The sequence below is a fragment of the Erpetoichthys calabaricus genome, chromosome 8 (genome assembly GCF_900747795.2).
Source record: "Erpetoichthys calabaricus chromosome 8, fErpCal1.3, whole genome shotgun sequence".
Taxonomy (NCBI): domain Eukaryota; kingdom Metazoa; phylum Chordata; class Cladistia; order Polypteriformes; family Polypteridae; genus Erpetoichthys; species Erpetoichthys calabaricus.
Genome location: NC_041401.2, coordinates 10,518,527 through 10,542,521, shown reverse-complemented (window position 1 = coordinate 10,542,521; position 23,995 = coordinate 10,518,527). Strand labels below are relative to the sequence as shown.

The window sequence follows — 23,995 nt, the reverse complement described above, 5'->3', positions numbered from 1 at the left end:
GTCCCTGTCTTGCACCCCAAAACACGAGGCTGAGTCTCAGTACTTTAGCAAAATCAGCTTTATTCAGCTTGAAACAGGAACAGCCCGGTTATTTATTGTAGCGTGATCTGCCACTCTGCTATACACGGACACAGCAGTCAGGCAGGGTCATAGTCAGATTAGTGGCCAAGTAATCCTGTGCCCTTCATTTACAACCTTCCTTACATCACCCATCGAGATCTTTTCTGTTTGCTTCGGTGAAGAGACGCAGCAGAGTTGTAAGCCTACTGTTGCTCCGGCAACAGATAAACAGTCTTTGACAGACGCAGTGATCGCACTTCGGGACGTTCTTCAGCGTGTTGTCCAGTTGGGGGAAGTCCCAAGAGACTTTAAAAACCTCACATTTTCTTGAATGAGTGCCGCATTAATAGGAATGTTTCTTGAACGAGCATCACTGTACCACATAAAAACGGCTTTTTCGACATCTTCAAATGCAGCAGTTCGCATACGTTTGCAACCCGAGATTTTTCTTCTTTTTTGTTTGGTCTTTGAAGAAAGTTGACAGTATCGATGGCGAAATTCCGAATTTACTGGCAACATTTTTTCTTTTTGCAGCAATCAAGAGCCGCAAAAATGTAAAGTTTTTTTTTCTTCTAATATTAACTGTTATCGTTTTTTTAGTTCTGCCGTTTCTATAAGAGGGTGACAGTGAGTTAAATTCTAATAGATGGTTTTCAAATGTTGATGAGCAATAAGCAAAAGGTATCACTGAAAACCACCGAAAACAAAACCAGTACGAGGAAAGTTCGAAGAAGGAAAAATGACAGTGTTTCTGTTTGGGGATCGTTGTGCACAACTGAGCTGCGACCACAGAACTACCTGCTCTGTGGATGATTCATTTATGCAGTTCAAGGTGTTTTGGGCACTTCATTGTAATGAAAGTATCTGCTGAATGTATTTTGTAGTAACGAGATTTCTATAGACTTGTGTCATATGGGGAAACTGTTGGGTCCATAAAAATACTTCGTTGTAATAAAAATTTCATTGTAAAGATATTCGTTGTAACGGAATTTTACCTGTATCTCAGTTTGCAGATTTGCACTGTGGTGAACTGCCAGTGGTCTGTCGCGAACTTGCAACATCTGACTCAGAAGCAGTCTCCTTGCAACACGAGCTAATAGGAGAACTCCTTGTCTGAGTTGTACAGAGACCATTTTTGAACATTACGTGCATCATTACATCATCAACACATCAGCTCCTGCCTTTTCTGTGCAGCTTCACCACTACAGATGTAAATTCGAAAACATGCTTTTCCCAGCTATCTTATCACCAATTTCTAAGACTAATAAAACTTTAAGTAAACTTTTAATGACATTCCTGCCCATAGTCACCTCCACCAGTGTGAAGACTCAGTTGGGCAGTTCTTAAGCTCTTTTTAAGTGTATAGTACTTTGGGACTGAGTTCACTAGAGGAATGTGCTATATAAAATCTAGATAGGTATAAGGAAATATTGACCCTTTTTATGAGGGTAACTCAAATCACAACAGACAGAAGCTGACGCAATACAACACGTCTGCGATGGCTTATGGGTTCAGTTCAGAGCGCTATTCAACAGTGGTATAATCCTGCAGCAAAGTGTCCATGTCCATATGAACTTGGCTTCTACTAGACTAATGGCAGAGCACTGCACTGTGTGTGTTCAAATTACCCATAAGCCAATACAAATGTGTTGTATTGCGTCAGCATCTATCCATTGTGGTTACCGCATAATTTTCAAATTGCCCATACTTTTTGAGTTACCCTTGTACATTTTATCCTCAGCATTGTTTTGTTCAGCCCTGAATTGGATTCCCAAATGTCCTAAATGAGTGTGGAGTGAATTGAGATGTTTGCTTTCCATCTGTGCTCCAGATCTTTTTGCTGGGACATTTTTTTTTCCCAATGCTGACTTCTTTAATATTTCTTGAGAGCCTGTTCAGCTTCTATTATTATTGTTCTGGGAGGGAGCAAATCATAACTTTGGAACTATAGACACTGTATTAAAACCACAGCTAAAATCTGCCTTAATCATAAGTTTTTTTGCTCAGATGACTATGATGAACTGATTTTTAAAAGGTAATTTACTTAACTACATATACATTGGTTCTTTCTGTTGCACACTTAGTTTAAAATGACTAGTAATTTAAAAACTGACTACATTTATCTAAAGGCAATGTCACATTAGAGACTTTTACAGTTGTTTTCTGTCATAGCCTTTACTTACATTATCCCAGCAAGTCTGAGGCAGTTGGCAAGGCCTGTATTATAATCTCGACATACCCAGCATCTCCCTCCAAGTAGTCCACGACTTGCCCAGACAAATTCAAGTCAGATTGATTTTGTGTTTAGTCATAAGATGGGCTCTGTGTGCATGACAGATGACAACCAAGGAATGCTCATCCAGGAGTATAATTCATACAATGCAACTATGAGGAATAAAGAACATGGGACCTGACAAACAGAAAAGAAGCTCGTCTCTCTGATGTCTCATGTTTTACGTACCATGATAGAATAGGGGAAAAGGAAAAAAAAAAAAAAAAAAGTTGAGATTGTCATCCCTGTTAACCCTTCATACAGCTGCAGCACATTATTGGCTGTCACAAAAAAGGATGGGCACAACTGTACTGGAAAGTAATCATCATTCGCTAAATCGGACATACCCAGTGATTGTCAGTCGTGTAAACTGAAATGGTCTGGTGATGAAATCAGCAACTGGAGCCAGAAAGTCAGATATACCCAACAACTAGAAGCTGCATAATGCAATATCAGCTTTAGTCCGAACGGACTAGCAATTTATTGCCCAAAATCTCACTATGGTGCATTCTTCACCAATGGTGCAATCCCACAGTACACCATCTATGTTCATTTGACTGTGGCTTCAACTAGACTAATGACAGAGCGCTGCCCACAGGCAGTCACGAAGGTGTTGTACTGTGTCAGCTTCTACCCATTGCATTAACTGACTAATTTTCATATTGCCTTTGCCTTTATGATTTACTCTCGTATTTAGTCAATCAACAAATTCAATTCAACTATACTGTTTCCACAACAGGGTTGATCAAAAACGATTACAACCAAACCTCATAGATATGCTGTACAAGAGGTCCTATGTCGTCTTCCAGGACAGGATTCTCTTTGGGGTGCCAGTTGGCAATTGGAAGAAAGAGCTGGTCAGGTGTTGAAACGCTGCAGAAAATGGGAAGAGAAAAAGAAAATGTACAAGTCATACAAATTGCTGCCTGCCATTTATTTTTTTGCAACAATACGTCTGGGATTGCCAGTATAACAAGATGACTATTTGATATTAACTCATTTACAGGGACAATGCACAAAAAAATGAAAAATGATAATCAATGCTTTAAAAAAAAAGAGGTAGTTTTTTTTGTAAATATACTGGAAAAGTAAAGTAAAGAACAAGAAGTGACGCCTTGAATACATACCCTCTGATTTCAACTTTGGCTAATACCGCAAGTGCAGTCACGCTAGAAACAATGGGGCTTGACTTATTGAACAGGTTTGAGCTGTACAGAGAAGAAATGAACACTTGATGAGAGCACGTTCAGATGACACAGAAACAGAAAAAGAAAAAATAATTTGCATTCATGTGAGAAAAATATATATAACAGGAATCTGTGAAGAATTCTGAGCAGCATTTCAAGTAATCTTTAAAGCAATATGTGGCAAGGGGGTAAAGATCCCGTGAAAACACACTTTGTTTCCTTGTGGTTAATGTCCACAGTGGTTTTTGCCCTTGCCAGCCAATTATTGGCCAAGTGGTTAAGGTAACTGGAAACTGGGTTAAATGTCTCCGTCCTGTCAACATCTCTTATCTCTCTCTCTCTATATGTATAGAACTCTCTCTCTCTCTCTCTATTATATTATATATATATATATATATATATATATATATATATATATATATATATATATGTTGCAATGTTTTTACTGTCAAATAATGCTGGGCTTATCAGGCGTACACACTCGAACCTCGGACGTAAGCGTTAGAGGCGAAGCCTCTTACGTTGCGCCACGGCGTGTGGTTCGTTTATTTGACAGTATGTAGATCGGGGTAATTACATTCATGCCATTTATAGTTTGAATCACAATCTTATTGTATGGGTGGTTACCTACCAGGTACCACTTGTGGTTGGTCTGCAAGCCGGCAAACATCCGCCACGGGGCCCTCTTTCAGTTGCGAGAAGCAGATCATAGAATGTTGCAAAGTTTTTACTACTCTTTGCATTATTTGACAGTAAAAACTTCAAAGCAAAGTTGGCAAGCGAACCAAGCAGGGGGCGAACCCCCTAGCATAACAATAAAGAGTCAACTTTCTCCAAGTGCATACGCATCTGTCATCAAATCATGTGAGTCAATAGGTTTGATTGTGTGTACATATGTAATTCAAAACATTTGAATATAGCTGTACTTAAATCACATTGTTTTCCTACTAAAAGGTGCCTAATTTATGGTCAACTACCACGTTGCATCTGCCCTTCTGTTTTCACCATGAATCAAATTGACGCTGGCTGTGTACTTTGCATTTCAAGTTGTGTGAAAACATTACAATGCACAAACACTGCATACCTGACAGTGTGAACAAGAAAGGAGTGATGGAACATAGTACTTGGACATGAATGCGGTCCCTTTTACAAAAAAAGAATGATTTAAGCAGCAGCGATACTGAAATGCTGGTGCATGTTCTAAATCACATGCACATACACATGGTATGCAAACACAAGCAGAGAAAGGCAATCGTCTATTCTTGCTTTTGCATACATTGTTGGGTATGCGGTGTCTGTGCACTGTAATGTTTTTACAAAACCTGGGTTTTGCAGAGCAGCAAATTAGGAAAAGTCAAAGAGGGACAGGAGTTTGATGTGCACACTGACAAAATAAATAAAGATTTCAAAATATAACACCGGGTAGTGTTGGCTGCAGCACTTCTTGTGTTAAGGCACTATCTGGCTGAGTAATTATGATGAGAAAACCAACTGTGTGGCCTAGGGTTAAGTTACTGTGAAAACGGATCAAATGAATTTGGTATTAAATGATTAGAAATAAATGTTTCCAATGCAATCCCTATGTGACCCTTAGGAAAGTATTTAATCTGAGAAAGTGCAACTATAGTTTAGCCCTCGTAAAGAACTTTAGGATGGTTTTCACCGCAGACATCACAATAAAAATAATGAGTGTTAAAGCAAAGTAATTAAAAAGACAAATAAAATGTTGTGTTATATTGTAAAAACTGTAAAAATAAAATGAGGATTGTTGTGCTCAGACTATATAATGCACTAGTGAGACCGCATCTGGATTATTGTATGCAGTTCTGGTCTCCATGCTACAAAAAAGGCAGCAGAGCTTTGAACTGTGCAGAGGAGAGCAACCAGATGCATCCCAGGACTTGCGGGCACGTCAAACTCTGATAGACCCAGAGAATTAAACTTGTTCAGTCTCAAGTAGAGAAGACTGTGGGAGGACCTAATCCCAGTCTTCAGAATCCTTAAAGGGACAGATGAACTTTTCAGCTAAAGGGTGAATCACGTACTCTAGGACACCAGTGGAAATTAAGGGGAAGTGCATTTAAGACAAAAGCCAGAAAGCACTAGGAGTTGTGGGAATCTGAAACAAACTAGACTCATGGAGTTGAAGCAGAAATCTTGACAACCTTTAAGAAGGATCTGTATCAGCTAAACAAACGAGCCTGATGGACTGAAAGGTCTCCTCTCGTTTGTCAGATTTCTTATGTTTCTGAAGTAACTTGAGCCTTACTCTTCAAGATGAGCTACACCTGAATAACAGACCCTGAAGAAAAGTATTTCTGCAAACAGCCACTTCTGCCAGTAATGTGTGTTGGGAAGTAAATGCAGACACTTCAACGTGCAAGTACTCCTTTAAAATGAAAACAGTTTGCAAACAATTAAGTTCATTCACCAGGCACAAAAACAAAATTACAAAATGATCTGCTGGACAGTTGACGGAAAGGAGGAGAGGTGGGCTGACCAAAGTTCACACAATGTAATTCTTGTTAAACCGTATGGAATGTTTGCCTAGAAGAGCTGCATTTGATTGGCCCAGCACGAGTGTGGGTGCGCCTGTGATGGACTGGTGCCCATTCCAGGGTTGCTTTCTGCCTTGCACCCTGTGGTGCCGAGATAAACTCTGGATTAAGTGGCTGTGATAAGAAATGCAAACATTGCTAACTGATCCAAAAAATGCATTTACCTTTGAATCTGTAAATCAAATTTCACTGAAGTGTCCTGCTCCGACAACTGATGTACACTAAAGCGCAGACCAGCAACAAGCTATAACACAAGGAATAAAAGAAAGGATATGTATTTTAATTTTCAAGTAAAAATTCAGGGGACAAGTCAAATCAAAAGCAACAAACACATTCTGCTCTTCTAATATCAAGTGTGACAGTCAGTAGTTAAGTAATCAGTATGTAGAAATAAATAGTAATGCCTGAACATTTTACATGATTTTGAAATGTTAAGAAAGATAAACAGAAGTCGTATAAATGCAATTAAGCTTACAAATCTTACATAAACACTCTGGGTAGAAGCAGCAGACAAGCTGTGTGCCCTGTTGGAATGCACAAGTGCTGCCATCCAAAGAGGTTGGTCCTTATTTATATCCATTAATATGCTCAGTGTCCATTTTATTAGGTCCATTTGCACATTAACAAGTCACCTGCCACTCCAGAGGAATAGCTCTAGGCACTTGCATTGGGGGCTGGGGAGCCCATGGTGGATGTCTTGCAAGACTTTGTATGGTCCAAATGTGTTGAGTTTTTGCTAAAATATTAATAAACACTTACTTCCTGAAAAGCTGGGACTGAATTTAAACAAGGAAGACATCATTCCCACAATGCTGTGTATTTGAATTAAAGAAAAGGTTTGTACAAAACCTCTTCAAATCAAACACGCATATACTGTACAGGTATATATCATACACATATAAAGTATATACAGTGCATCCAGAAAGTATTCACAGCGCATCACTTTTTCCACATTTTGTTATGTTACAGCCTTATTCCAAAATGGATTAAATTCATTTTTTTCCTCAGAATTCTGCACACAACACCCCATAATGACAACGTGAAAAAAGTTTACTTGAGGTTTTTGCAAATTTATTAAAAATAAAAAAACTGAGAAATCCCATGTCCATAAGTATTCACAGCCTTTGCTCAATACTTTGTCGATGCCCCTTTGGCAGCAATTCCAGCCTCAAGTCTTTTTGAATATGATGCCACAAGCTTGGCACACCTATCCTTGGCCAGTTTCGCCCATTCCTCTTTGCAGCACCTCTCAACCTCCATGAGGTTGGATGGGAAGCGTCAGTGCACAGCCATTTTAAGATCTCTCCAGAGATGTTCAATCGGATTCAAGTCTGGGCTCTGGCTGGGCCACTCAAGGACATTCACAGAGTTGTCTTGAAGCCACTCCTTTGATATCTTGTCTGTGTGCTTAGGGTCGTTGTCCTGCTGAAAGATGAACCATCGCCCCAGTCTGAGGTCAAGAGCGCTCTGGAGCAGGTTTTCATCCAGGATGTCTTTGTACATTGCTGCAGTTATCTTTCCCTTTATCCTGACTAGTCTACCAGTTCCTGACGCTGAAAAACCCCACAGCATGATTCTGCCACCACCATGCTTTACTGTAGGGATGGTGCCAGGTTTCCTCCAAACGTGACGCCTGGCATTCATACCAAAGAGTTCAATCTTTGTCTCATCAGACCAGAGAGTTTTCTTTCTCATGGTCTGAGAGTCCTTCAGGTGCCTTTTGGCAAACTCCAGGCAGGCTGCCATGTGCCTTTTACTAAGGAGTGGCATCCATCTGGCCACTCTACCATACAGGACTGATTGGCGGATTGCTGCAGAGATGGTTGTCCTTCTGGAAGGTTCTCCTCTCTCCACGGAGGACCTCTGGAGCTCTGACAGAGTGACCATTAGGGTTCTTGGTCACCTCCCTGACTAAGGCCCTTCTTCCCCGATCGCTCAGTTTAGATGGCCGGCCAGCTCTAGGAAGAGTCCTGGTGGTTTCGAACTTCTTCCACTTACGGATGATGGAGGCCACTGTGCTCATGGGGACCTTCAAAGCAGCAGAAATTTTCCTGTAACCTACCCCAGATATGTGCCTCGAGACAATCCTGTCTCTGAGGTCTACAGACAATTCCTTTGACTTCATGCTTGGTTTGTGCTCTGACATGAACTGTTAACTGTGGGACCTTATATAGACAGGTGTGTGCCTTTTCAAATCATGTCCAGTCAACTGAATTTACCACAGGTGGACTCCAATGAAGCTGCAGAAACATCTCAAGGATGATCAGGGGAAACAGGATGAACTTGAGCTCAATTTCGAGCTTCACAGCAAAGGTTGTGAATACTTATGTACATGTGCTTTCTCAATTTTTTTTATTTTTAATAAATTTGCAAAAACCTCAAGTAAACTTTTTTCACGTTGTCATTATGGGTTGTTGTGTGTAGAATTCTGAGGAAAAAAATGAATTTAATCCATTTTGGAATAAGGCTGTAACATAACAAAATGTGGAAAAATTGATGAGCTGTGAATACTTTCCGGATGCACTGTAAAGCTGTTAGACAATTGCAGTAGTGTTAGTTAAAATTAAGAATCATAAGATACAAGGTTGAAGGCTATTGAACAGCCAGTCAAGATAATCTCTCTATTATATAAAAAAAATCCTGCGGAAGATTTTTTTTTCCCCAAGTCCCGCGAGATGAGACTTTGGCCATGAGATTTTTTCCAAGTCCCGTCCTCCTCTCAACCATTTTCAACCACGCACACAGCCCTCTCACCTCTCATTCGTGTGAATGCTTTTGACAGACACAGTTTCTGCTCTCTCAGCTCTTAAAAATTTTAACGTTTTCCTCATTTTAAGTTCCCAATGAAAAAAGACTTATTACGTCCAAATCTTATTGAAGAATTTCATCACGAAGGGTTATCAACATAAAACATAAGTATACGGGCAATCCTAGCACTGAGAAACAATGAAGTCAAATGAATTAACGCAAAAAATGACGATCGGTTACACGGCTAATTGGTTAAATGCATATCAATAGACTCGGCTGAAACGGCTGGTGGTGATGGTGCCGAAGATGAAAACATCAACTTACAATATCACGAAGAATATCTACAACCGTTAATACCATCCGGTCTTCCACCGCATGAATTACTGTAGAAAGAAGGATGTATCTAAGAAAAGTAATGTAGTACATCTTCAGGGGATAACATTACACAACAAAGGAGATCTTGATATGCCATTCGTATTAAAACGTTAACAGTTTCCCGTTAGAATAGCTTTTGCAAAGACAACAAATCTCAGAGACAAACATTTGAAAAATTCGTTTTATTTAATAGAGGGAAAGAAATGAAATTCAACCACGGGCAGTTATACGTTGCGACACTACGATGAAAATCCAAACACAGAATCAAAATTCAATGCAATATTGATGAAAATTTTATTAAAAAAAATTGTTTTTACTGATGTTTTACAGTAAAAGTATAAGTTTAAAAAGTATTTGTGTGTTAATTTCAAAGCCAAACAGAATGAAATTATATTACGCAGCAAATAACTCTTAACACCACATGAAACAATTTACTTTCAAATTATTATGTTTTACTCTTTTTTAATATGGTCAATTACTCACTGTAATGTAAAATAGTTCTATTAAGCATATGTAACAATTCCCATGCAAATAAAAATCTGTTTAAATTGTACAACCGCATCCCCATACGCGAGCAACAGAACCGCAAAGAGGCTAGCGCGTAACACAGGCCAGGGGGATGGCGACCGAAGCGAGCAGGGGGGGAAAAACCCCTAGTATTATATATAGTAATGTATTAATGATCAACTTGGCATAGCATTTGAGACACAGATGTGTCAAAGTAAAAATTAAACAATCTTAATGACTGTTGACTTCAAATGCACTGTTGAAAATGGATTTAATTGGAAGAATAAGCATCTCTTAAATGGGCAAACATTAAAACTTTTGTTAAAACTCCACAAATACTATCCTCAATTGTTCATCACCATCAGCGACTTGTTAATTATACTCTACACATGTGTTTCTCAAGTCTTATTCTGTAAGTGCCTTGAGCATGGGAAAGGCGCTATATAAATTAAAAATGCATTATTATTATATTATTATTAAGTCGTGCACCATGGAAAAAAGACAGTGTAGTGCTCCCGGGTTCAGACCTGAGAGAGACATGCTCCTCAGGTGGTTGAGGCCTGTCTGAGGAGGACAAGACTACGTTGAGAAGCCAACATAAAAACAGCTTGGTGATCACCATTTTGCAAACAGTTTAGCACGTGTAATACACATATACATTTACACACATACACATATATACACAACCACACTCCCTCTCACACATACAAAGTGTGATGTAAAACCAAGGAACTGCCAGTTCAATCCCATCCTCTTGAGTCTGAGTGACTTGCTCTCCTTGTGTGGACGCACATACTTAAAATACTGTACACAGTCTATACAATGTACATTGTTAAAATGCTGGTGATAGAAACAACAATGCAATAAGCACCTTTTGTTTCCTATTAAAAGGCACAACACAAAATGAAACTTGCTGATAAAGCAAAAAGGAATGTGACATTCAAGTACATCAGTAGAAAAACTAACAAATATTCAGTAGTTTAGAGTTACATAATTATGTCTTTTTCCACTTCCGTAGGCCTGGGAAATAGTGGCACAACAGCTCTAGGGTGTTTTAGTTCAGACCACTAAGGGTAACTAAAAGTATTAGCTGCTAAGAGGTCAATCCCCTCCTCACCAACTTCATCTATGTGACCCCAAGCAAGCCACAGAACTGACATGTGAATTATAAAGAGAAAAATAAAAGTAAACATTTGTAATATGTTGTAAGCTTGTCATCTTGGGTAACAGTATCAGTCAAATATGTCACAGTAACAATGATCCAGTAACTCTAAGTAAAAAGAAGCCTCAGAGAGATTCAGACTTACGCTTGTTCCTCCTTTCATTGGATTTCCAAGGTCGCAGACAACCATGCGGGTGTTGTTCTCCGTTTTGTAGGCACATGAAAGCTTGGCCAGCTTCTGTTTTTTTGCAAAGAGATATCTGTTAGTCTGTTTGAGCTAACATCCAAAAAGTGATAAAAAAATGTCATTAAATAAAATACATGATGCAAGATATTATACTGCTAAACGTCCCAACATGTGAGGAGTTTTAAATAAATCAGCTATCAGAATAAGGACCACTATACCAGACTGATGTATGATATCCCAGCTGCTCAGATGTCTCAAATGTCCCAAATGAGGAAATTTACCTTACGTTTTCAGTAATATATCCATGGTCCCTTCACCTGCCCTGGCTTTCTTTCCTCATTCCACTCCTAAACAACCTTTTTAGGTAAACCTCAATGAAGGCTATGCAGCGGAAATGTTCAGTCTCTCATCTCCTAATTTTTTCAACATGGAAATAACCTTTTCTTTTTCATTCCTTTGAGGATGCATGTTGATGCACTATCTACTTTAATTACAGCAGATAAAGTTACATTTGAAAGAGTGCCATAAGATTACCATTAAAATAAAGGTGCTTTTAAACTGTGACTATTGTGTATCTGGCACCACACGCACATAAATGGCAGATAACCACAGGATTTATTATTTGGTAATTCCACCCCAAGTCAAGGGCTGGCACTCTCACTCACTGTCTCTCCTTTCCTTCTATCCGCAGAGCAAAAGATTGATGGTACAAGGACCACTGACATCACTTCTGGGTCTGGAAATGTTGAACCTGCCTCTTCGTACCAACAGCCTGGCTGTTTACTTTGCCATTTTGTTTTCTTTCTTTGTTTTTTGCTATTTTGCTACTTATACAGGATTCACCTCTGGTCCCCCAACATTTCATCTTGTCGGACACCCATTGCATGCCCAACCTACCTGGAACAGGGTGTCTCCTGCAAGTTTTTTTGGGTTTTTTTTTCTTGGAGAGGTAAGGCTGGGGGGCTGTCAAAAAGCTGGACCTCTTAAAGCCCACTGAGATATTCCTTGTGTGATTTTGGGCCACAAATTGTTCTTATCTACCTCTCTTTACATTCACAGTGGTTTAAAGTATCTATAAACATTTCTTACTGTGAGCATCAGCACTATGAATGTATTCCATTATTCATTCTTAGAACATCCTACTTTACCTTTTTAAAGTATTTGCATGCTACCAGCTATATGTTAAAGATGCTAATAATTCTTTGTTCAGACAAAGATTTTATAGATATGAATATACAAAAGCATATCTACGACTACAATGTAAGTGTCATATTTTATATGGCATGCCCCTGAAATGACTGTGTTAAATACATTTTTTAAAATACTTTCTGTAGTCCTGACAGAACTTTGAATTCTATCGATATAGTGAAGCAGGGATGAAAAATTTTTCCCTATCTTTCCCTATCTAAAGAACCTAATTTGCTGAGAAGTATTATTTACTAACTAGTCATTTAGCCCGTTACAATAACGGGTGCTAGAACAGTAGTGCATAAACATTAGTAGGAACAGTCTATATTTAATGGCAAGGGACTTTGACCTCATTCATTTTTGTTGGTCGTATTTTTCTTTCTTTCAGCCTTTCTTTTGTTGATGTTTACTTGCTGAGCTGACCGTTCTTCGTGGGCTGCCGCCGTGTATTGTGTGTCTTTAATTTTCTGTGACAGTTATACTGTCTTGTACGGCTCTATTCAATAAGGGCGCGCACAAAAAGGCGAGCTTCAAAAGGGCGACCTCAATTGGGCGCAGCGAATAAAGGCGCACGTAAATAATGATCTGTACCTTTGTTGCTCTTCACATATTCCAGAGCCATTTGAACTAAATTATCTACGAACGCCTTTATTCGCCGCGCTCAATTGAGGTCGCCCTTTTGAAGCTCGCCTTTTTGTGCGCGCCCTTATTGAAGGATGCCTGTGCGCGCCCTTATTGAAGGATACCGTCTTGTACGTCCGCTGGCTTGTACGTCCATAATATACCTTAAATTTTCTCTGGCGGTAATACAGGCGTGCGCATCGGTAATATGCCTTTAATCTCCTTGACAGAATACTGGCTTGTATGTGGCTGTAATATGCTTCACTGTATTGTGTACCTTTAATTTCCTCTCGTAGTAATACTGGGTTGTATTTCCGTAAAACGCCTCTAACTTTCTCTGACAGTAATATTGCGCATCGCACCGTCCCCCGCGCATGCGCACTTCACCAGAAGACACCCACACACGGACACCTGGACGCACATAGGGATTTTATATATATAGATATTTTAAAAAGCAAGGTGCCTAAATTTAATTTTGATTACATGTTATGTCTACAAACGTGTCTTCAGACTCAGAAAAGTGGTCAAACTATGGTCAAGCGAGTCTAAAATGTGTAAATCCTTCGAAAACTAGAAGTCGTAATTTTGACCCTATCACAATAGAGCATAAAGTATATTGTGATAAGGATAGAAAGTAAAACATTGCGCTATACAGAAAGATTGACTTCTCTGTAGTGTGACTACTCACCTCACTGTTCCGAACCACCCCAATGAAGTCAGCCTGCGGTGGCATAAAGACAAACAGCTCAGCTTCATAGGCCCCCTCGCCTTTGTTCTCTGCAGTAACTTCAAGAGTCAGCGGATTGTCATCTCCTATGTACATCTGCGTCTGATCACTTTAAGATAAAGAAACAAAATACTGTCATGCTATTGCGGTGGACTGCATAACTGCATTTGACAGATAGGAGGACCGACTGCCACACTTGTTGGAAACAAATAAACATTAAAAGAGCTAAATCCTACTATGGAGTAGGCGGCATTTCTGCCAGCGCCAGAACTCTGACTTTGATCCTACTTTAAAGTAGAGTGTTTTCTTAAACGTAGAGAAGTGCCAAGTGCTACATGCAGGCAAAAGGAACGTCAACCATAAATACAAGATGGGAGACACTGACCAACAGGAAGTAACCTCTGAAAAGGGTTTAGGGGTTTACAATAAAACTGCATTCTCATTGTCTAAGTACCATAAAGAAATAAAATGTTTGGTTGTACTGTAAAAAACCATTGAATGTAAATCGAGGGACGTTATGCTCAGACTACATGATGTACTAATGATATCACAACTAGAGTACTGTGCGCAGTTTTGGTCACCAGGCAGCAGCAATTGAGGCGGTGCAGAAGAGAGCATCCTAGGATGTCAGGACATGTCCTACAGCGACAGACTCCGAGAATTAAACCTGTTTAGTCTGTGTAACACTGACCATGTGGGGACTTAATCAAGGTCTTTAATGTCTTTGTAAGGCATCAATATAACAGATCCAGCCAAATTCTTTTGACTAAACGATGAATCATGTACCACTACTACAGTGGCTTTCAACCTTTTTGACCTGTGGACCTTAACCGGATATATTTAGTACCATTAGATCAAAGAGCGGGAGACGGCAATCCTCCTTGGAGTTTTGAGTGGCTACATTTACTAACATTAAATCGAAGAGATGTGGGTGGAAGTCCCTTTTGGAGTCTGTAACATTAAATCAAAAAGTGTTGGTCACCTTGGAGTATCGAGCAGCTAGATTCATTAACACTGGTTTGGAGACATGGGGTGAGAATGCAATGGCTGACCCAATCGTCAGGACTGGGAACTACACCACCAAGATCTGTGGCCTGGCAACCTGAGGGGCGTCAGACTTACAGGTAGACAAAGCGTACTTCTTCCAATAACTCTCCCAATCAGCAATCAAAAATAAGCAAAAGGACAAACAGTATGTAAAATAATAAAGTGAATATATATATATATATATATATATATATATATATATATATATATTAGGTAGCCACCCATACAATCAGATTATGACACAGACTACGAATGCAATCAATGTAATTACCCCGATCTACATACTGTCAAATAAACGAACCACACGCCGTGGCGCAGCGTTAGGGTCTTCGCCTCTAGCGCTGACGTCCGAGGTTCGATTCCCATAAGGGAGTGCAATAAGTGTGTACGCCTAATGAGCCCAGAATTAGGGCGAAACACGTGTATACATACTAGTGAAAAAGAAGTGAAACAAAATGCCAAACAGTATAAATATCTCACCGTTCCTCTCCCCTAATACCCCCAACCGCACAAGTGAATGGCGGAATATTATAATAAACGGTGCAGCAATAAAAAAACACTGAACATAAAACAGATATGACGCACAAGAAACACACATCACTCATAAAGTCCAGGAAATTGTCCAGAGAACGATTAATGGAAATGACCTTGAACCGGTTAGAAACTCTCCAGCAGTAACTGCAATATGGAAGCACTTGATTGTTCGCTCCTCTCCCGAAATAAAAAAAGAAATGGTCTCACCAAATGGTCTTCAGCATGTCCTGATACAACTGAACCCCAGGGTTTTGTGAGAATGGCAAGATCGTTACAGGTCCAGCATTGAGAGCAGCATGCTGTGGATAAGTATGTGACGACCCGGATTGGCGTTTCTCTGTCTGTCGTGATGCATTCAGTGTTGTGTTCTGTTTATTTTCCTTCTCCTTATCTCCCTCCTCTTGTTTAAATAAGAAATAATCTGGATGGACTTGATGGGTGAACAGGAAAATTACCTTGAGGGGTCATGGTCCTGCAGCGTTCTCCTTTCCCCCTTTGTTTCTAGGGGGACGACATTTGCACAGACGCACCATAGATGACATAAACGGGACAATGCTACAAAAGACGTGACTCGGCACAAAACACATTAAGACATCCCCATTCATGTAGCACCACTACAAGGTGTTTGACGAGCACCTACCATACGAGTTTCGAGCTTACAAATGTATTAATAATGGAGAAGGCCGTGGACCAGTGACATGCCTTTCTTACTTTTTTGCAGACTAGCAGTTGGACATGACTGCACTAAAATACATGCCTTACCGGATTCTCATGGACCACTAAAATTTTTATACGGACTGGTGCCCTTCCAAGGAGCTACAATTGGGATACAGTACACTGCTCTAGGACGCCAGTGTAAGATAAGGGGAACTGCATTTAAGACTGCAGCCAGGGAGCATTTCTTTATGCTAAGAGTTGTGTGAGTCTGGAGTCATGTAGTTGAAAGCAGAAACCTTGACAACCTTTAAGAAGTATCTGGATGAATTATTGGGACAGCTGCTTACCCAGCTTAATGGACTGAATGATCTCTTCTTGTTTGTCACATTTCTTATGTTCAGATACAAATCCATCCACAGATGTCTGAAAACTATGCCTGTCACATGACTGCACAACCAATTTACAGACCATAAAGTCCCCAGCAAATCTGGGCTCAGGAGATTTACAAGGACACTCCACTAATAATGGACTTAACTATCTATGAGGAGTGATGAATGGATAATGGTTGGTTGATAAATGGCCATTCAATATTACTAATAAATAAAAAAATAAATAGAATACAAATATTCTAATGAGCTATTCTAGCTTTGTTCCTTTATAACAGTGTCTGTTAACCTTTTTGGGTTCACGACTCACATTTTTCTGTAAGTGTCTTTGTGACCCACCTAGTGAGGCTGGGACAGTCCAGTAAATCATCACAACAGAATGGGTTTCCCACTTGGTGAATCGAGTGCAGTTATTAGAGCAGGAGTGGGATTGAGCATAATGGTCACAGCAACGACCCGCTACCAATATAAAAACAGCAACTTACAACTCACCGGTGACAGCCCATGACCCAGTGGTTCAGAAACACCATCTTATAAGATGGTGATGTTTGAAGGAGAAAATGCAGAACTGCATGTGGATAATGAAACCAAAACCTACATAAAGTGGAGCAAATACTATTTGTCACATGAGTGTGCTGGCCAACTAAAACGTACCTTTTGACAGCCAGGTTGAGATCAGGTTTGCAGATATTATCGTCTCCACAGTCCAATAAAATGTGGGCCTGTGAAAAACAGCACAAAGGTCAGAAAGGCACAGACTATTCATGGACATACTGTAAGCTCTGGAGCTCTTGACATCCCAGGTGAGACTCAGCTTACCTGCCTGGTTATGTTAGCAGGAGTAAACTGGTCAGGAATGGGCGTTAGGCCAGTCTTGTCTGCTGCTGTGGTAGAGTCCAAAATATATTCCATGAAAACGGTTATGGGGGTAATTTTATCTCTGAATTCGGATTCATCCTAGAAGCAGAGACAGAAAATAACATGAATTATAAAGAACGACCAGCTGCTGGCTGAACAACGATCTCCATTTCGATAAGCAAGAATTCCAGTGACCTCTAGTCACACCGCAGTGTCCTCAAGTGTAAGCAGAGGAAGCCACTGATTCATAAAAAAGCCATCTACAGCCAGCAGGCAGGTGGAACTTGCTGAGTGTAGGTGAAGTTTGACATTTAAGCTGGGGGGCCCACGAGGAAAAACAAAAGTTGCATTTTTTTTTTTTTTTTGGAGTCACAACTGTACTTCTACATACTGTATTTACATCACAGCCCAAGTCAAAAATCATATTTTTCATAATACAAAGTTACAATGTAAACTTAATCTCACTTACAATAGCTAATTTAAAAGTTTGAAATTACAAAAAAAAGTATACAAGTACTGTTACTGACATTTAAATGACAGAAAGCACTTTTAGATTGTTTAATACATTTTGTATTGTGGCAAAAGAAGTATTTTTTAAACAGGTTAGAAAATGTTCACATGGCATAACATTCTGGTGTGGTTGGAGGTTGGGGTAACGGTTTTGAAAGTTGGAGTATGTAAATTTTACTTTGTTCATTCATGAAAAAGACATTTAGTTTTTACGGTGGTCTGTGTGATGTGTGATTGAGGTTTGCTCATAACACCACAGTTAAAGCTAAATATTAAATAGTAAACTAATTTCAAATGAAGTTATGCACAATGTTTCTCCATTTGTTTTAAGGGCAAGCGATATGCAAGAGAGAGTTGCTTAGGGTAAAATAATAATCAAATGTAATTAGTAAGTCTAACAGTTAAATTAACTGTGGCCTAAAAAAGTATCCTTTATTGCATGTGTATTTTAGTAACATAGTGTAGTTCAGGAGTTATAAAGTAACACTGACCTTTCAACCGAGTAAATAATATAAAATAAAAATTTTAAAAAGCAGGTGAGTTTTTTCATAGTAGGGTACTAGGATGACCCTCTTCTTCCTTTCTTTATTACAAAGACCTGAATTTAGTTATTAGCTAAATAAATGAGCTTGGTAGACTGAATGGTCACCTCTTGTCTGTCAAATTTTTTATGTATATTCTTATGAGAATACCCCTAATCATATGTAACAGTTCTTAAAAGTTTATTCTTACTAGCCTAGACAATGTCAGGAAAAGCAGAAACAGACAGTGTGGCCATCTGTATACAGCAGCAGGGACATTTTGCTTCTCTCTTAGCCCTTAGATAGATAGATGTAAAAGGCACTGTAAGATAGATAGATAGATAGATAGATAGATAGATAGATAGATAGATAGATAGATAGATAGATAGATAGATAGATAGATAGATAGATAGAGTGGTGTGAAAAACTATTTGCCCCCTTCCTGATTTCTTATTCTTTTGCATGTTTGTCACACAAAATGTTTCTGATCATCAAACACATTTAACCATTAGTCAAATATAACACAAGTAAACACAAAATGCAGTTTGTAAATGGTGGTTTTTATTATTTAGGGAGAAAAAAAAAATCCAAACCTACATGGCCCTGTGTGAAAAAGTAATTGCCCCCTGAACCTAATAACTGGTTGGGCCACCCTTAGCAGCAATAACTGCAATCAAGCGTTTGCGATAACTTGCAATGAGTCTTTTACAGCGCTCTGGAGGAATTTTGGCCCACTCATCTTTGCAAAATTGTTGTAATTCAGCTTTATTTGAGGGTTTTCTAGCATGAACCGCCTTTTTAAGGTCATGCCATAGCATCTCAATTGGATTCAGGTCAGGACTTTGACTAGGCCACTCCAAAGTCTTCATTTTGTTTTTCTTCAGCCATTCAGAGGTGGATTTGCTGGTGTGTTTTGGGTCATTGTCCTGTTGCAGCACCCAAGATCGCTTCAGCTTGAGTTGACGAACAGATGGCCGGACATTCTCCTTCAGGATTTTTTGGTAGACAGTAGAATTCATGGTTCCATCTATCACAGCAAGCCTTCCAGGTCCTGAAGCAGCAAAACAACCCCAGACCATCACACTACCACCACCATATTTTACTGTTGGTATGATGTTCTTTTTCTGAAATGCTGTGTTCCTTTTACACCAGATGTAACGGGACATTTGCCTTCCAAAAAGTTCAACTTTTGACTCATCAGTCCACAAGGTATTTTCCCAAAAGTCTTGGCAATCATTGAGATGTTTCTTAGCAAAATTGAGACGAGCCCTAATGTTCTTTTTGCTTAACAGTGGTTTGCGTCTTGGACATCTGCCATGCAGGCCGTTTTTGCCCAGTCTCTTTCTTATGGTGGAGTCGTGAACACTGACCTTAATTGAGGCAAGTGAGGCCTGCAGTTCTTTAGACGTTGTCCTGGGGTCTTTTGTGACCTCTCGGATGAGTCGTCTCTGCGCTCTTGGGGTAATTTTGGTCGGCCGGCCACTCCTGGGAAGGTTCACCACTGTTCCATGTTTTTGCCATTTGTGGATAATGGCTCTCACTGTGGTTCACTGGAGTCCCAAAGCTTTAGAAATGGCTTTATAACCTTTACCAGACTGATAGATCTCAATTACTTCTGTTCTCATTTGTTCCTGAATTTCTTTGGATCTTGGCATGATGTCTAGCTTTTGAGGTGCTTTTGGTCTACTTCTCTGTGTCAGGCAGCTCCTATTTAAGTGATTTCTTGATTGAAACAGGTGTGGCAGTAATCAGGCCTGGGGGTGGCTACGGAAATTGAACTCCGGTGTGATACACCACTGTTAGGTTATTTTTTAACAAGGGGGCAATTACTTTTTCACACAGGGCCATGTAGGTTTGGATTTTTTTTCTCCCTAAATAATAAAAACCATCATTTAAAAACTGCATTTTGTGTTTACTTGTGTTATATTTGACTAATGGTTAAATGTGTTTGATGATCAGAAACATTTTGTGTGACAAACATGCAAAAGAATAAGAAATCAGGAAGGGGGCAAATAGTTTTTCACACCACTGTAGATAGATAGATAGATAGATAGATAGATAGATAGATAGATAGATAGATAGATAGATAGATAGATAGATAGATAGAAAAGGCACTATATAATAGATAGATCGACAGACAGACAGATTAAAATGGAAGAAAATTAAAAAGAAAACTGACTGAACAAGTCTGACTTGGCTGTCCCAGTCCCAGTCCCAGTGAGGTGCTATACCATTGCATTCTTACAGAATCGAATATAAAATCCTACTAATAACCTACAAAGCCTTCTCCATCACTATGTGCCTGCCCGCCCACTAAGGTCCTCTGATTCTGGCAATCTTGTTGTGCACCCCACTAATCTACACTCCATGGGTGACCGGGCCTTCAGCTGTATAGCACCCAGACTCTGGAATGACCTACCAAAATTAATTAGATCAGCTGACTCCATGAATTCTTTTAAAAAAACAACTCAAAACTCACCTGTTCAGGAAGGCTTTTAGCTCTGTTTGACTTTATTACCCTTCTCTCAGTTTACTTTTCTGTCAAGATGATCATGTAACCTGTGTGTGTGTGTGCGCGAGACCATCATTTATGTTGTCTATTAGGCTTTTTCTCTGAATTTACTATCTTACTCTTCATTTATTTATTTATCTGGTTTGTACAATGCTATATACTGTATACCCTGCCATTCTTTCTTATATTCTGTAAGGGCCTTGAACATGGGAAAGGCGCTATATAAATAAAATGTATTATTATTATTATTGCCTTTTGGTATAAAGAAGCCCCAATCATGTTTCCTGGCCCACTTCTACTAAACGATTTGCTGGTTGAATGTCCTCAGTGTAAGTGTGTCATGGAGGGGAGGTGCAGCATTGTTCCTAATGGCACTCAGTTTGGTCTTCATTCTCTCCTCCTCTACTATCTCAAGGGGGTCTAAGAGTGTGTCCTATAATGGAGTTTGCCCTTTTGATTAGCTTGTTGAATTCAGTGGACCTCTTGTAAAGTGATGTTACCAGCCCAGCCCACCACAGCGTAGAAAATTGTATTGGCCATCACAGATTTGTAGAAGATGAGAAGGATGTCTCTACCCACATTACAGGAACGCAGTCTCCTAAGACAAATGAGTGTGTTCTGCTCGTTCTCCTATAGTGCGTCTGTGTTATGAGACCAGTCTAACCTGCCATTTCTGTGGACCCCCTCTGTGCACCACTTCTACATCCACTTCCAGAACACAAAGTCTTTTTGATGTGACAAAAGTCAGGTAACCAGTTCCTTGATTTTGTTGAAGTTTCGGGCAATTCTTACTGCACCAAGAAACAAAAGTTCTCCACCTGACTCCTCCTCTGTCTAATTCCCCTTATCAATGTACCCAATAAATGCAGAATCATCTGAGAATTTCTGCAAGTGACATGACCTGGTATTATATTTATACTCTGAAGTGTACAGAGCGAAGAGAAAAGGAGACAGGACTTTTCCTTGAGTAATGTTAAGTCCTGTCCTGTCCTGTTGTCCTTGACACAACTCTTGGATCCATGAATGTGCATTGCCAGCTCAGGCAGACTCAGTCCCAATTCTATCCCTGGCCTTTCATTTCAGTGGCCTGTATCCCCCCAGGCTATTTTCCTGGAGTTGGGAATGGAAGCTTGTACTTCCAAAACTTGTCCTTCTTGCAGAGGTTTATAATTTCTACCTGTACAACTAAATTCACACTTCTGATGACACAGTTGGAGTATTCGAAGTGGCAGCTTGCACTCAGCAGGGGTGTGGGTTGTATCAAAACACTCTTGTGGAATTATTTACAACCAGATTGTAACCTACTCCTACCATAAACTGCACACCTCCCAAAGCGAAAAACACTTAGTAAAAGATCTTATTATATCTGTAAGGCCATAAATGTTCCCAAGGAACAACTGGCTTATCCAGCTTCCCCTTAAACATTATTAATTTTAAAACAAAGGCATGGCTCAAACCTATTTGATAAAAACAATGTTACCAAAAAAATATGAACCTATGTGTTAGAGCCATTTGCTAGTTACTTAAGTTATATGAATGTTTTATGAAATATTAGTGCATAATCTATGGGAGGTTCCTGTAACCCCCATAAGATGACTGAATTGGTATACTGTAGCTATTTCTAGCTTCTCTGACTAAACATTATTCTCAGTTAGTGATCAGCCTTGCCATGTGTAAGGCATAGAGGGCACATGGTTTTAAACCGGGCCTTGCGTGCATGTTTTGTGTGCCAAGCAACATAAAAGACAATGCACTTAATTGTATGTGCTGCTCCGTACGTTTAAAGCATATAGAAGAAGTAAAGAATCTTTAAGTATAGAAGCAACTAAAGTTTTACACGAAAAGCTAAATTTTTTTCAAATTTTTTGCCTTTTATTCTACGTGTGTAACTACTTTTTTCTTTATTCTTGTGTGAACGGTTTGCTTTGAATTTTCATTAAAATATTTTAAAACGAACTTCTGGACTGAGAGATTTCTTTTGGCACGCGTTTTACCCGTGCTTGAACTCGCCTTACACTCCTGCGGCTACACTATATGTTTGATATTACTCTTCATTAAACCAGGAATGGCATTTTTGTGGTTGAATTGTATTTTGAGAAACACAAAATACTTTTAATATGTTTAAATTGCTCTTTATTGTCACAAAAAAAAAAAAAATAGTGCTAAGCTGTTGATGCTTCCATGAGAACCAAACGCGAATATTGTCAGAGTTTCTTTGCAGCCTGTCGATGTTCATAAAGCGTTCGACTCAGTTGATCGAACTGCCCTGTGCAACATCCTGAGGGTTTGTGGGAACCCCTCGAGGTTGCTGGATATCATGGCCGGCCTGTACACTGGTACTGTGAGTGCTGTGCAGAGTGAAAGCAGAACCTCTGTGTTCTTCCCAGTTGATTCTGGGGTTCGTCAGCAGTGTGTTCTGCTCCTACTCTGTTCAAAGCTTGTATGGACTGGGAGTTGGGCAGGTCGTGGGACCAACAGCTGTGGGGCATCTGTTGGTGAAGAAAGATTCACGGATCTTGACTTTGCTGATGATGCTGTGATCTTCACGGAGTCAACAGTGGCTCTTATCGGGGGTGTCGAGAGACTTAGTGAGGAGTCTGAGTGTCTGGGCTTGCGAGTGTCCTGATAAAAACCAACATCCAGGTCTTTAATGACCTCTTGGGCATGGCCATCAGCAGTTTGTCTATGGAGAGAGTGTCGACCTCGTCGAGCAGTTTACTTACCTCAGCAGTGACATTCATGTCTCTGGTCAGTAGACTGATTGGGAGAGCATGGGGGGGTCATGAGGTTGCTGGAAAGGGGTGTGTGGCGCTCCCAATATCTGTGCAAAAGGACGAAGGTCCAAGTCTTTAGAGTCCTGGTGCTTCCTGTCTTGCTATATGGTTGCGAGTCATGGAAGCTATCCAGTGACCTGAGACGAGGACTGGAGTCCTTTGGTCCTGTGTCTCTCCGGAAAATCCTTGGTGTGACTTTGTGTTGAATAAGCAGTTGATCATGGAGTCCCGAATGAGGCACATGACCTGCATTGTGAGGGAGCGTCAGTTCCTGAACTATGGCCATGTGGTGCATTTCCAAAAGGGTGATCCAGCACGTAAGATCCTCATTGTTGGGGACCCGAGTGGCTGGACCAGGCCAAGGGGTCGCCCACGTAACACCTGGCTGCGGCAGATAGGGGGTCATTTCCGGAGGGTGGGATTGGACCACGGGTCTTCCTGGGGAGTTGCCAACCGGAATCCTGAGTTGTTTCGTCTTGTAGTGGGTGCGGCAACGCACTGTACCAGTGCATGCTCCCCAACTTGTTGATGCTTGTATGTGAGGACCAAACAGCAAATCAACAGCAATCTAATGTTTGTCTGGAAAATCTGACTGGAATTTTAC

General features: G+C 40.0%; 1 protein-coding gene across 1 annotated transcript in view; it reads right to left on the bottom strand.

Moving 5' to 3' along the window:
• itgav (integrin, alpha V) overlaps positions 1-23,995 on the bottom strand; it is a 210,282-nt gene that overhangs the window by 26,454 nt on the left and 159,833 nt on the right. The window contains exons 18-24 of the mRNA XM_028806227.2: positions 17,036-17,173; positions 16,871-16,938; positions 13,554-13,701; positions 11,015-11,107; positions 6,242-6,321; positions 3,460-3,540; positions 3,100-3,205 (exon numbers count right to left, since the gene is read on the bottom strand). Of these exons, the coding sequence (XP_028662060.2) occupies positions 3,100-3,205; positions 3,460-3,540; positions 6,242-6,321; positions 11,015-11,107; positions 13,554-13,701; positions 16,871-16,938; positions 17,036-17,173 (714 nt within the window). The remainder of the gene's footprint in view (positions 1-3,099; positions 3,206-3,459; positions 3,541-6,241; positions 6,322-11,014; positions 11,108-13,553; positions 13,702-16,870; positions 16,939-17,035; positions 17,174-23,995) is intronic.